Raw genomic sequence first — 15,181 nt, 5'->3', positions numbered from 1 at the left:
TACACATTTAAGGATTTATGTATTTGATTGTCTCTCTGAAGCCCAAAAGTGATTCCTGGAACAGCTACTTTAGGTGGTGCAGTCCATCATTCTCTTACACAAGATAGGTGCAATGATGACTCTTGTTCAATTAGAGAAAATCCCCTGGCTCTTTTCACTCTTGATTTTGATCTTTTTCTTGAACCAGAAATCTTATTTTCAGTCATAGTTTATCGGTTTAAATTCCAAATTTTGTTTTAAGTTATTTTCTTTATTTTAAGTTTGTTTATAGACTTTGCTTAATCATTCACTAATCCTAAGAAAGGATTACAATCCCTCAGAATTGTAGCTATCCAGCCTTGGCTATTACAATCCCTCAGATATACAAAAATCTATTTATACAAAATCAAACAATAGGAAGCTGTTAAGTTAGTTTGCCTTTCATTGATTGGGCATTGCTTCCTCTCTCAGAGTCATATTATTGCTGAGATCTGTACATGCTCTGCTCTATACTAAGATGCTGGCTTAAATATCTGGGTTAAATGTAGATGACCTCAAGGAACCAGGAAAACATTCATGGGCGAGGATGAAATCTACCTTAAGTATGGCAGGCATACATAATACACACTTTTTTTGGGGGTGGGGGTGGGGAGTAAAGAGCATTACACACCTCAATCACTAGTATATAAGAAGTTGCTTCCAGTTCTTTTTATTTCTATTTCAATGCCCAATAAACATCATACTGCTTAGTTGATTGATTCACTTTTAAGTTTTAATATATTGTCTGGTTTTGCTTTATCAATTTCCAGATTTACAAAACCTGTTTTAAACAGTCTGCAACAGGTATTTTCTTCAGATTTTTTTTCTGAAAAAGGATAAAGTAATTTTATTCAAAACACAACCAAAGATACAACAAGATTTCTAGAGCAGGCTACAAGAACACCAGATGCTCCACAAGTTTACAATTTTACATTTTGTGTAAGAAAAATAGCAAACTAGAGAGAAAACTCCTTAGAGGCAGAAACCCAAGACCCATTTTTTATCAGCAAAAAATATTAAATTAAAAGAAGCGTATTGAAGAAATACAACCACCAGCTCCCTAGAGCTGGCCCAGACCTCAAATATCATGCAAAGCCACCCAATATAATTGATCCCAAGAAACCTCGTCTTTGGCCAACACATCTGGCATCATCCAAACCATTTGCTGATCCATTAAACCATTTGAAAGAGGCCCCAACTTCAGATGCAAGCTTTTTTATTTCTATCAATTCTTGTCTATACACCCATCTTCCCTGATTATTGTTTTTTAACTAACTCAAGGCCTAATTTTACCAACAGCCAAACCAAGAAGCTCATCCTCTACCCTGCTAATATTGTGGAACATCCTCATATTCCTCTCAGCCCACAAGGTCCACACAATTGCTGAAGGAATCATCTCCTAAATGAGCTTACCCTTCCTATTCAAACCATGAACTGGCCAGGCAAGAAGCACATCATTCAGGAATGGGGGACCTAGGCAACACTCACTTCAGATTAGTATCTCTTAAGAAGTGTATCTAGAAGCCAGCCACCCCTGCAGTGGACAAGAAGATGATTAACGTTCTCCATGTCCAGCCACAGCCCACAAGAACTATCTTGGATCCATAATCCTCTCTTTAACAAGCTGTCCTTAGTTGACCATAGCACGAAACAGACTTGGATGGAACCATGGGGCATGGGCCACTATTGGGAACGAGGTGTATCTGGGGTCTCAAGTTTCTTTCATAGGATCTGACAGTAAATACCCCATTGTTCTCAAATTTCCAGCACCACCCATCCTCCTGCCCTGCTGTTATAGTTATATTTCTCAACATTTGAAGAAGGCCCAGCATCCCCCCCCCCATCTCCCTGTCTTGCAAGTTTCTCCTAAAACCTGGAGACCAGACCATATGATGTAAGATGTGAATCAGTCCTCTTAAGTCTGGTATTAATTTCTGATTACAGCAATAAAAAAGGAAGAAAAGAAGAGAGATACAGTAGAAGAGAAGAAAAAGAAGAGAGTTCAATGGTGACCTCTCTCCCCTCACTAATCTTTTATTAATCTGAACTAATCAAGATAATTACATGTATGCCCTTAAGTGGGTGGCCAGCTCAGCAATAACTTAAAAGAAATTAAAACAAGTACTAGGGCCCATTCAGCCCAGCCTCTTTACACTCCCCCTCAAGCTGAGCATAGATATCAATCATGCCCAACTTGCTTATATAGTATATCCATTTTCCTTTTGGAACACCTTTGATCAAGACATCAGCCAACTGCTCTTTTGAAACAATGAACGGCAAGTAAGTGTATGCTTCCAACTTCATATGTTTGTGCTTGGCAAACAGAATACCTTTCCCTGGAGTGCCTTTCAAGTAACACAAAACCCTCTCTGCAACTGCTAAATGTGTATCTCTAGATGAATGCATAATCTGACTAATGACACACTACATATGAAATATCTAGCTGAGTCATGCAAAGATATAACAACTTCTCAAGCGGTCTTTAGAACACTCCTCTATCAGACAATAGTTCACCATCAATAGCAGAAAGCTTGTGATTTAAGTCTATAGGGGTGGAGGCCGGTTTAGCACCAAGTTTGTCAGTCTCTACAAGTAAATCAAGGAAATACTTGCGTTGAAAAATGAAGATACCATCCTTAGATCTAGCAACTTCAATTCCCAAAAATATTTGAGATCTCCCAAGTCTTTGATTTCAAACTTAGTCTTAAGGAACCGTTTGATTTTAACCACTTCCTTGGTGTCATTGCCAGTAACCACAATGTCACCAACATAAACAATCAAAATAGTATGATCAAACTGAGTCTATGTATATCCAAAAGAAACAAGGGCAACCCGAAATCTCTCAAACCAAGCTTTAGGAGATTGTTTAAGGCCATAAAGGGATTTATTCAATTTACACACCTTCCCTTGCATTTCCTTCTCATACACCCCTAGAGGTAAAGACATATAGACCTCTCCATGTAAGTCTCCATTCAAGAAGGCATTTTTAACATCGAATTAGTGAAGTGGACAACCAAAAATAGCAGCTAGAGACAACATAACCCGAACTAAAGTCATCTTAGCCAAAGGAGCAAAAGTCTCCAAGCAATCAATACCATATATCTGGGTGTAGCCTTTAACAACCAACCGAGCCTTAAACCTCTCAATAGTACCATCAGAATGATACTTGATAGTAAACACCCATTTACAACCAACTGGTTCCTTCCCCTCAGGAAAGTCCACGATCATCATAGCATCCCTCCATTTTGGTTTTGGACAAGGCTTCTGGTACGGATCTTGGAATCACATGTATAGAAACAAAAGCACGAAAGGGATAATAGGTTGAGAAAGAAGGTTGTAAGACAGGTGTTTGGAGATGTAATGGGCAGTATACTTCCATTTTATTTTGCAAGGGAAAATAGGAAGATCAAGGTCTAGGAAGGTAGCAAAAGGGACAGAGGAAGGCTGACTTGTGACATTAGTAGTGATGGGAGGTGCAAGAGGCTCTGTTGAAGGAGTGGAAACAACTTGCTCATACCTGAGTCCTTGTCTTTGGTACCACCTTTGGACAATAGGATGTGAAGAAAATGTAGGAGGATGAGCTGGAGGAGGCTTCTAGCAACCTTAACCACATGGCAGTTCTTCCTTTCTACCACTCCATTCTATTGTGGAGTGTAGGAACAAGAACTCTAATGAATAACCCTAAAGGCATCAAAATAGGATGAAAGATTCTTCTCAAAATATTCTTTGGCATTATCAGTTCGGAGTATTTTGAGTCAAGTGTTAAACTGGGTAAGAGTAAGTCCATGAAATTTTTGCACAATAATTGGTACTTCATCCTAGGATCTCATAAGGTAAATTCATATATAGCGAGAAAAAATCATCAATAAAAGGGATAAAATATTTGTAAGCCCCCATAACAGGTAAATGGTATGGCCCCCACACATTAGAGTGCACAATATGGAAAAGAAAAATTGATATTTTATTACTCTTTGAATAAGACTATCTACAATGTTTTGCAAGTTCACATGACTCACAATGAAGACTCAACAAAGATATTCCCGTAAACATGTCGGGAAACAAATGACTCAGTAAAAAAAGGTAAATGACCAAAACGCAAATGACATAACATGACTTTATCAACTGACTCTGATAAAACAAACTCCAAAGCTACTCCATTAGGTGGTCCAAGAATTTTATCAAGTGAATCCAGCAAGTATATTCCATTCACCTCATGGCCACTACCAATAATCCTCTAAGATTTCAGTTCTTAAAAAACACAATAAGTAGAAAAGAAAGTTATGCTACAGTTCATGGATTTAGTCAAGCTACTAATAGATAAGAGGTTGGTATTAAGCTTAGGGACATGAAGAATAGAGGATAAAACATAGGTGTCAAAGGCTTCGATATGCCCTTTGCCAGACATGGGGGCAAGGGACCCATCAATAAGGGATATCTTCTCTACCAGAGAAGAGCTGATATGAGCAAAAGAGGTTAGATATGCCGGTAATGTGGTTTTATGTACTAGAATCAATAAGAAAAGGGATTTTATGATTACCTGAAACAGTAGCATGATTTGTAGAAGCATGAGTAGATGATTGGGAAAATGCGGATGAAGAAGTGTTGTCTGAAGAGTTGGATGCTGCAACAATGATCTCCAAATGATTAATTAACCTCTCGTACCTTTCAAATTCTGCCTTTACTACTGCCAACTGCTCCATAGAAAATTTCTCTTCACCTTCTCTATTTCCTTCTTCAGCTACTGTAGCAACATTTGCATTCTTAAGCTTCCCTATCTAACCATTCTTCTTAAGATTGTTGTTGTTGTTGTTGTTCTGAAACTTGTCCGAGAGAAGCTCTGGATGAATTTTCCAGCAAGTATCCTTAGTATGTTTCAGTTTCTTGCAGTATTCACAGATCACTTCTTTCTTCTCAGTCAAACCTTTTGGCTTTACCCCAACATGTGCAAAATACTTTGAAGGTGGTCCATGTAACTGTACTTGTAGCCTACTTTCTTCACTACCCACCATAGGATATGCTTAAGCAAGGGTGGCTTCCCTTGGCCAGAATATTATGCCTAGTAATGCCAAACTCAGGGTTGAGTCCTGTAAGAAACTCAAACACCTTGTTTCTTTCTATTAGTTTCCTGGATGCCTTTGCCTCCTTGGTGCTTTCCCACACAATTGTCTCCACAGTATCAATCTCCTACCACAATGATTTTAACATGGAGTGGTAAACTACCACACTCTTCTCTCCCTATCTCAGATTGTTCACATCATTCTTTAACTTATAGACTCCTGCAGCATTTAACTTATGAAAATATGTTTCCATAACACAATCCCAAATCTCCTTGGCTGAAGTCATCCAAAGGAAATGCTAACTTATGTGGGGCTACACAGAGTTTACAAACCGTCCAATCATTGTGTAGTTCTCCTGCATCCATTTTTAGTATGTAGGATTAGTCTCTTTAGGTTTCTTCTTACTGCTTGTGAGATACCCCAGTTTACCTCTAATGCAAACATAAATCTGTATAGATTATGCCCAAGTTAGGTAATTTGTTTCGTCCAGTTTAATTGTAGTCACACCTAGGGGTGAACATGGGTTGGTTCAGTTCGGTTCCACGGCAGAACCTGGAACCTACCCTATAGGGGTCGGTTTCAAGTCTTTGGAACCAGAACCTACCTTGTGAAGGTCGGTTCCAGGGTTGGTTATAGCCTTGGTGGTTTCGGGGTCAGTTCCAAGGTTTACCCAAGGAACCTGTTCCTTCTTTACTCCCCTTCAAAAAAATGAAGCATGCTCTTTAAAAACTTGATTTTTAATAAATGTAATATATAATTTAGAACTTATATTATCTTTATTGATTAAATTGAGTAACTTAATATGTAGATTATCATTATATGGTTGAAAACTTATAATTTAAATTTAAGTTTTGTAAATATTACCTTTTACATTACTTATTGTAAACATTCAAATATTAAAATGAAAACAAATGATCAAATAACTTAAGTAAATGTTCAAGTGAGGCCATGGCCTTCGTAACCGTAAGTGCTTGGGTTTAAATCTTCACATCCCCAAAAGTATTTTGGGGTTTATTTCAAGGCAAGTTAAGTTCCAAGGCAGGTTCCACCAAGGCCAACCAAGGTCGGTTCATCGGATCGGTTCGAGTAGGGTAAACCCATAGACCCTAGAACCGGCCTAGGTGGGGGTCAGTTCCAAGAATTTGGAATTAGACCCTACTTTATAACAGATTGGGTAGGGTCAGTTCAAGATCGGTTCCATTCGGTTCCGAGTAGAATGTACCCATTTGCTCACCCCTAGTCACACCGGTCAAAAGGGAGTCTACTGGACCAACCCCAGATGCTAGAATCTGCTTCATTTCACTTCCAGATTGCTCCATTGATCAAATAAAATTCAAAAAAAAAAAAGTTTTCAGTCTTTATGAACCTAACTTAGGTTAGTCCAGTACCCAAGGACTCAAAATCTAGGGTTTCATTGCACCCAGCTGCCGGGAAAGAGAAAAGTAGCCACCCCTACCAGAGCTCTCCAAACTTCTTCCAACTTCAATCGCCCTCTTCTACAGATCAAAAGGAACCTCCCAACTCCTGAGCGCCACACCCAATCCTTCTCTTTAACCTATAACTGAGAATCTCTCTAGTCGGTTAGGGTTTTGGACAAAAACAGCAGCTTCACTTCTTGGCAATCTACAACCAGTTTTAACTCTCCAACCCTCTACCAACTAGGGAAAAACAGTTCTCTAATCAATCAGAAACGTAGCTATCCATACACTGCTCTAATCGAAGGGTGTATGGGAAAAGAATGAAAAACAAAAAAGGAGGAAGGACCACTCTGATACCAAGATGTGAATCAGTCCTCTTAAGTCTGGTATTAATTTCTGATTACAGCAATAAAAAAGGAAGAAAATAAGAGAGATGCAACAGAAGAGAAGAAGAAGAATAAGAAGAAGATTGAGAAGATGGAGAGGAAGAAGAAGAAGTTTTATGGTTCCCTCTCTCTCCCCTCACTAATCTTTTATTAATATGAACTAATCAAAATAATTACATGTCTGCCCTTAAGTGGGTATCCAGCTGAGCAATAACTTGAAAGAAATTAAAAGAAGTTAACAGGCCCATTAATATATAAAAAATAAATAGAACACTACTAAACAAAAAACAAGTACTAGGGTCCTTTCGGCCTAGTATCTCTACAATGTAGGACTAGCTCAGCTCTAGTCCTTAAAGAATGTTTATTGGTCTTGTTGATCAGAATTTTATGGTTGTTGATGGCTGTAATGGCTTCTTGAAGGAATAAGAGAGAAAATAGGGATAGAAAGAAGAGAGAAAATACCTGGAATCACTCACCATAGTTAGCATAAGCTGAAGAAAACTCAATATATTTCATTGCCTTTGTGCGAAACTTCCATACATATTTATAGACTCTAAACTCATAATAATCCTAGGAATCAAACTGTTAGACTCATAATAGTCCTAAGAATCAAACTGTTAGACACTTGGACTTAATAATCCTAGTAGGACTCAAACTAAGTTGTCATATCCTATTTCAATTCAAAGAAGACTCAATAACTCTAATCCTACTTATGCAATGACTCTGAAATTTTAAACATAAACAAACTATAACTAGACAAATTAAACCCTATCAGTAGACCCCACATAAAATTGCAAAATGTCAAAAATATCCCTTGTGTCCAAAAATACAAAAATTCATAAAAATTCATAAAATTCCAATTTGGACTCTTCCATTTCCCGCATCACCATACTCCCCTCCAAAATTTGATTAGGATCTGCCAGACTGCCACAGATGTTTCTTTCTTCTCAGCTAATTAGAAAGGGTAGGGAAACGATTCTGCTAATGGCCTTTCATTGCACCACCTATCCTGCCAAAAGTTCATCCACCCTCCATCTCCCACCTTATATGATACCCCTTTAGAAAAAGACCTGTAAGATTTCATCACATCCTTCCAAACAGAGCATCCATACAAAGGAATAGTTTTAAGAGATCCAGTTGCCCCTAGAAAAACCAAATATTGAGTCAATTAACTTCCTCCACCAAACCTCCATATCAGCCCCAGACCGCCAAATCCATTTCCCGAGCAAATTGGCATCCTCAAGCCTCCTTCATTGAAGGGAAGACAAATCTGATTCCACCTCACAGCCTGTATTTTGATCTCCTGCCAACCAATCCTTAAGAAGTCTCTTTACAACTTCTCACTTCTTCTAGTTACTTTCATTGGAATAGGGAACAAGGACATGTAATAGGAGGGGAGGTGCACCAAGGAGCTCTTAATCAAGGTCACCCTGCCTCCCTTAGACAAATATTTTGCCTTCCAAGATGAAAGCTTATTTTTAACCCTCCCAATGAATGGGCTCCAGATTGCTATAGGCTATCTCCCAAAGGCAGCCCCAGATAGTTGATTGGGAGGTAGTCCACCTTGAAATTGAGAACCTCAGCCAAGCTTTTAACCTCTTCCACTTGGCCAACAGGAATAATTGAGCTTTCTCCCGTATTAACCTTTAAACCCCAAAACTAATTAAAACCACATCAGAATTCCCTAGAGAGCTGAGAGAGTGGCTTTGTGGAGCATCAACAGAGAAGAGTGTGTCATCAGTGAAATGCAGCACTTGCACCTTCTCATTATGTGGGTAATTCCAAAACCTTCCATAAGCCCCACCTCCATCACTTTCTTTGAGAACTAAGTCATGTTTTCCATGATACAAATGAAAAGCAAAAGGGAGAGGGGGTTCCATTGCCCATTTACCAAAACAAAGAACTTTGGATAGTGACACACACCTTAACCTAATTCCTCCACTTATCAAAATACATTTTCTCATGAACGTTATCCAAACATCACCAATTGACATTGTCATAGACTTTTTCCAGATCATATTGCACAAGATTTCCATCCTTCCCTCCCTTCTTGAATCAATAAGCTCATTTACCACTATACAATATCCAAATATCTCCAGTTGAAGCTGCAACAAAAACCAATGCTGCTCGTTTAATTAATTGTCAGACTTCATCATCTTATAACCTCATCATATTTTCCTATGTTTCAACATGTCCCTAATTATTCTAATTTGCATGTTTTTTTGTTGTGTTTGCCATGCTCATCTACCTCTATAGGAGTGCACTAAGCAGTCCACACAGGAAGATTTATGTGCTTTTGTGCGGTACAATTCTCATCATAAAGGTTGTCTTTTTATGATCCTACTTCTTCAGCGCATTTGCATATCTTGACATGCTTTTTAGAGAATGTTTCCCACTTTCGTTCCATTGCTATATCCTCTCCTACGTCAACTTCTGACCATGATTTTGATGTCACTGAATCATCTTGTGTTCACTGAACCATCTTCTGACCAGTACCTTCAAAGAGGCCATTCGGCTAAATTTAGTTGGACATGAAATGAAGGAAAAGTCAATGATTTCGGTAGGCAAAGAAGTTTAATAGGAAAATAAATCATCACTATTTTTTCCTGGTGTTATGACTAAATTAGAAAATAAACCTCAAGGATTGATACATATGCAGTATGCAGATATTTCAAGATTTCAATCTTGACACCACCCAAGTTTCAAACTTCATTTCCATGGTTTATTTCCTTTTTTCGACATCTTCATCGAACTGCTTATTGTCTAGAAAATGTTTGCTTTTTACAACTACTCGCATTCAATCAAACACCATAAAATAGTGTTTTCCTGTAGAAATTATTTGTTTACCTCTATTTTACATGAAACTAAGGGGGCGTTTGATAACGCTTTTCAGAGGTTCGGTGTCTGAAAAACTTGCTTTTCAGACACCAGACCCATTTGGTGTTGCTTCTAAAAATTGGTCTGAATTTTGTTTTCAGATCTGAAATTGTAAGGTCGTGGGCCGGCTCTTAATGCACTCAGACACGTTTCAGAGCAAGCATAAAGTTGAAAAAATCCCTCCGAAAAGTTGGAAATGACGTGATTTTGTCCCTGTTAACCCCAAAACCTAAAAACCTATCTCATTTGTGTTTTCTCTCTCGAACGGGAAAGAAGATCGCCACTTGTCTGAAGTAGCATCCTCATGCCTAGCCAACGGTTAACAAGCATCTTCGACTGTTCATAGGAAACCCAGTTCAGATTTTTTATTTATTTTGATTTGTTTATGTTTAAATTTCGATTTGTTTACAGTTGTTCATAGCAGTATGCTCTAAAAAACAACTATTGTTCAGTTGCTCAATTTACTGTATTTTTATTTCGTCTTTTGTTTTCTGCTTGTGGTTATATGGCATTTATCAACTATTTTCTTCACTTGATGTTCTAATTCTTATATGTTTGTGCCTTTATTTTCTTTTCTTTATTTCACTATTGTCAATGATTATTCCAAGACAGTAAAAGATGTTTGATAAATAGGTATGTACCATTTATAAGTAGAAAATTAGAGGAAAAGGCATTTGTTATATGTCTTCAAAACATTTTAACTTTGAAAGAAGTCACACAACTGAATGCTACTGGTTATGATTCAGAAATGAAGTTAAATAGATGTTACTGGTTATGATTCAGAAATGAAGTTGAATGACACTAGTTATTTATTTGTTTTTATTTGGGGTGGGAGGGGTAGGGTGTTGGATTAATACCAATAGCTTTGTTAAAGAGCATAGATAAAGGTGTAGAATTATCTAGCCTGCCAGATGGCAACACGAGGCCAAAGAAAACCTCATAGATAATATTTATGTACTAAATGGTTAATTGAAAAGCTTTCTTTAGAAGGTCCAGAGTATCCATCAGGTAAGGGTGAACCTTTTTTTTTTGTTGAACCTGGAAAAAAAAACTCTTTTTTGTTCATTATCACACTGAAGGATCTCAGCATATTGATGCAAAAGGCGAAGTTAGGGAGGGAGGAGAATGTTTTATCAGGGTGACCCTCTTTACTTTTCTTTTTCTAAGTTGGTCAGTGGTTCAAAGGTTAGCTCTAGTAAGTGATCTTCCTAATATTGCTGATCATATTGGGGCTTAGCATTGTGAACAAAGTATAAATCATCTCATATCTGGGTTGGTGAGTGAAAGGTGTGGAAAGAAACTGTAGGATGGAAAAGCAAGTATCTATTCTGGGTTAGTGAGTGAAATAGTACAAATTGAGCTCAATTTTACAAAATAGTCTATTCTAGGGGTAAAATAGTAAAATCAGGAAATTTCAGATGTTAAAGGTTTGATCCAACACAAACAACCTTATCTATTCAGAGCCTCTAAAAATTAGAAAAGCATCTATGCCTCTTTTCAGATTTCAGACACTTGATATTTTATAACTTTTCAGACTTCAGGTTTCAGATTTATCAAATGCCACCTAAATGGAGTCTTCATGGAAATTATTTGGTACCCTCTAGGCAATGTTTGTTGGAAATCCTAATGATGGGTCTCATGTAATGTATCTAAGTTTTTAATCCAAATATAAAAATAATTTTATATGAATGCATGAAATACCCAATAAAAGCTCACTTCCTCAACAACCTCACATGGTATTTAGATTTATTGTTGAATAGTGTTGGGGTTGTGTCTTATTTTTCAACCGTTGGATTATTTTTTAATCTAAAGGTTGGTGTGGTCCCTCTTTAGGTTAAAGAGAATTTTACATATAAAAGGTTTCTTTTTTGTGTAGGGCTAGTGTTTTTTCAGACAAGTGATAAAGAAGTTTACTCTTTTTCTTATTGGAGAGAAAAAAAGGGAGGTCGAGAGAAAGATGGCACTCTTGGTGTAAGAGTGGAGTTTTCCCTTGTTTTTGTTCTTCAGGTTAAGAGAGGAAAGGGAGAAAGGGAGAACGGGTGTAGGAGGGTTAAGGGTTGGTTCGGTTTGCAAGCCACAAGGTACCTATACTGTTTCTCATTTTCTTTCATAATAAAGAACAAATTTTGTCTTTCCCGTGGACGTAGGCGGTAAGGCCGAACCACGTAAATTCTTTGTGTTATTGGTGGTGTTTGTTTTAATTTGTCTTTGCTTGAATTTCGTTATTTTTGTTATTGGATTTTTCTTGGTTGTTATTTCAATTACTTTGTGGTTTTATCCTGTGGGTGATTGTTGTGAGGCCCCAGCAAATAGCTATAACATTAATCTCATTTGGTTGCTACTGCAATTGTAAACATATAGATTGAAATCACCTGGCTAGCTCCATCTTTGCTTTTACTAGTGCCATGAGACAACTAAATGAAAGTTATTAATTATAGCCTGAAGCTATCAAAAATCCACAACATTTAAAGGGCCATCATATCCAACGATTCTAACCAAACTGCATAAACTCTATTTCTAATTGTTTTCCATGATTTTTGCATATGCACCAAGTGAAACTAATCACCTTACCAAAAAAATGAAATTAATGAAGTGTCTTTTTACTCCTATCTCTAGTAAAAACTAGAGACCAAAGGACAAGGGAAAAAAAACTAAAGACCGAATTTTTTGGGGAACCCCATGATCTTTGTCCTTAGATGCCGCAGGTTTAATGTATCATAGCTTGTAAGTTATATATTATTATCAAAAGTCTAGTCCGCTCCGCCACCCTCTTACCCCTTATACACAACAAAAAAAGAATACCAAACAAAATTTAAAATGAAAGGTAGCTTTGGTCTTTTATGTCATAACGCCATTAATACAATCGTGTCCACCGAGACAGGAGACTTGATGTAGTATAAACAAAGAACAATAAGGAAGGATGCAAAATCAGACTCTGAAACAGTCATATTGATAGATGAAAGAGTGAGGAGAACAAGTCGTGTCAATGAAAATAGACATCAGTAAAACTGTACATTTACAAGCATGCACGTGTATCACTTATACATGGAAACAAGAAGAAAATTCTAAATGAAACCAAGCAACATAAACAAACCCAGAAAACAGAACATGGAAGAGATTGGAATTGTAAAATTAGAATTAAGATGCCCAGATATCAATTGAACATTTATGGGAGAGAAGTGGAAAAGGACTCACTTGTGGGCACTGTATTCATGTTCCAAATTCATGAGTTCTTGAGAAGAGGGAGGGCTGCTTTTCTGGGGAAGAACACTGAAATTCCTCCCGTTGCAAGCCCTCTTCAGGAAACACTGTAGAGGTCTCCTGGTCGCCATTGATGATTATTCCAACACTCAAAATTAATCAAGCGAACAACTGCTGTTATAGATCCTCCTCAAACTACAGAGCAGACCCAGATCCTAAAACGGATCAAATTCATCCAATTCTCTCTATCTACCCCTCTCTGCAACTGTCTCCCTATCTATGTGCTAGATTTCTCTGGCCTTGTGTCTATGCGTTTGAAATGAGTATATCCATGCATGATCAACTATAGCAACTAAAAAAAGGCAACGGAAAGAGAATTTTTAATTCAATTCTCCAAAGAATTCCAGAGCTACCCCAGTTCAGCGGTTTTGTTCTTCATCCTAAACCCATTCCTCGCACTCACCAAACCATTTCTCCTGCTCTTGCAAAACTCGACCAGATTAATTCACCATGTGATCTCTATTCACGTGGCAAATTTCATTATCAGTTTATCTTTTTCTACGTGGCAAAAAAAGTTGTAGATCAAAATGCTTACTTGACGGCATAATGGACCGACATGGCGACATTCGACAAGAGTGGAAATGTGGAATGGATAGACAGAAGGATATTTTAGTCATTTGAGGTGGCAAAGATCCGAAAAACTTTCGACGGTGAAGATGTTGCGGTACACGTCAAGGTCCACCACACGATTCGGTGGTCTCCACCTCCTCCGGTCCACTGTCAACAACCAAAGCAGAACGCATCGGAATATGGCGGGATCCCTTTCTTTGGGCTGGACCCCACCCATCTATCAACTGACGAAAAACCCAGCCTTTGATGATTCAAACATGTGCGGCCAATGGATTCGATTGTGGCCAACTGTCTACCGTTGGATTAGAAAAACTTATCCGAATGGTGGTGCGCAATGAGTTGGGTAACACTGGAAAAAGAAGTATGAAGATCAGACGGTTAAAGATTATCTGTGGAAGGTGGGGCCTAGTCTTCAGAGTCGAGACACTCCGTCCTGCAATTTTTGGTTGGCCGGCTGCAAATCATGCGAGGAATAGACCAGGGGGACTGTATCAGCACTATCTTTTGCTCTCGAGATGGGATAATGTAACGGAGATCCACCCTAAAATTGAGAACCGTTGGATTAGAATATGTTACTAAATTTTGAGTAGATTAATGGGCCCACTTACCTTTTGGAATAAGTGTGCTGTCAATTATTTAGAGAGAGTCTAAACTATTTAAGTCACGGCTTTTGTTAAAGGAATAGACCGATGACATGACGCAGACTCAGACCTTTGCGGCTTTGCCTAATCCTTTTAGGGAGTGTTAAAATACGATTTCGATTAGTGGCCAAGGGGAAGAGGTCCTATGCAAACCTTTGGATTGTAATCTTTGTATATTTTGGCCACGAATAACAATAAAACAATAAAAAAGATTCCAATCAAACACCCCTATTTTATGTGTTTGTTGGCAATGCAAATCTGAATAGAAGCCAAAATTTTGCACTCAATATAGTGTAAATTTTGCATCCTACAAACTGATATAAATTTTGCATCGCTTTGTTTCTAAGGCTGCAACTTGGGTCGGGTTGGTCCGAACCCAACCTGAAAAAGTTGGGTTGGGTTGATGTTTGGGTTAGGGTTAGGGTTGAAATTCATGAATCCAACTTTACTTCGAGTTGGGTTAGGATTGACCCCTTAGCCAACCTGACCCAACCGAATCCGACTCTATAGTACATGTCATATATAAATATATGTTATATGTAATATATAATATACATTGATTTGTTTAGATGCATGATATTTGTATAGCTCCCACCACATAGTATCATGTATTTCTTTTAAGATAATCATTTCTCTTAATCCTAATCAGAAAGACTAAAACCTTAATAACATTATTTTATGTTTTTTGAAAATTTTATTCTTCATCTCGTCTATGTTGTTTGTCGCTCAAGAAAGATCTATTGTAAATCATAACTCATAATAAACTATAGTCATTTCTAACATTTGTTTTTCTGAATTTTGTACCAAAAGAACAAAAAAAAAAACGTCAACAAACAAATACTAATGAAATATAGGACTAATATATGTAGTAAAAGTTGAGTTAAGATATAAAATCGAGAAATTCTATGAGGTTTTATGGGATGAGAAGAAGCTTGGGTTGGGCCGAACCCGAT

General features: G+C 37.7%; 1 protein-coding gene across 1 annotated transcript in view; it reads right to left on the bottom strand.

The window, feature by feature from the left end:
- The window catches only part of DELTA-OAT (ornithine-delta-aminotransferase), an 87,200-nt gene extending 73,600 nt beyond the window's left edge, over window positions 1-13,600 (bottom strand). The window contains exon 1 of the mRNA XM_088976247.1: window positions 12,952-13,600. Within this exon, the coding sequence (XP_088832373.1) occupies window positions 12,952-13,088 (137 nt within the window). The 5' untranslated portion in view covers window positions 13,089-13,600. The remainder of the gene's footprint in view (window positions 1-12,951) is intronic.
- Between the last annotated feature and the right edge of the window lie 1,581 nt (window positions 13,601-15,181).

Source organism: Nelumbo lutea, chromosome 3 (genome assembly GCF_056320005.1).
Source record: "Nelumbo lutea isolate HS-2025 chromosome 3, American lotus-T2T, whole genome shotgun sequence".
Taxonomy (NCBI): domain Eukaryota; kingdom Viridiplantae; phylum Streptophyta; class Magnoliopsida; order Proteales; family Nelumbonaceae; genus Nelumbo; species Nelumbo lutea.
The sequence above is the reverse complement of the archived record's forward strand: the minus strand, read 5'-3'. Positions and strand labels throughout refer to the sequence as shown.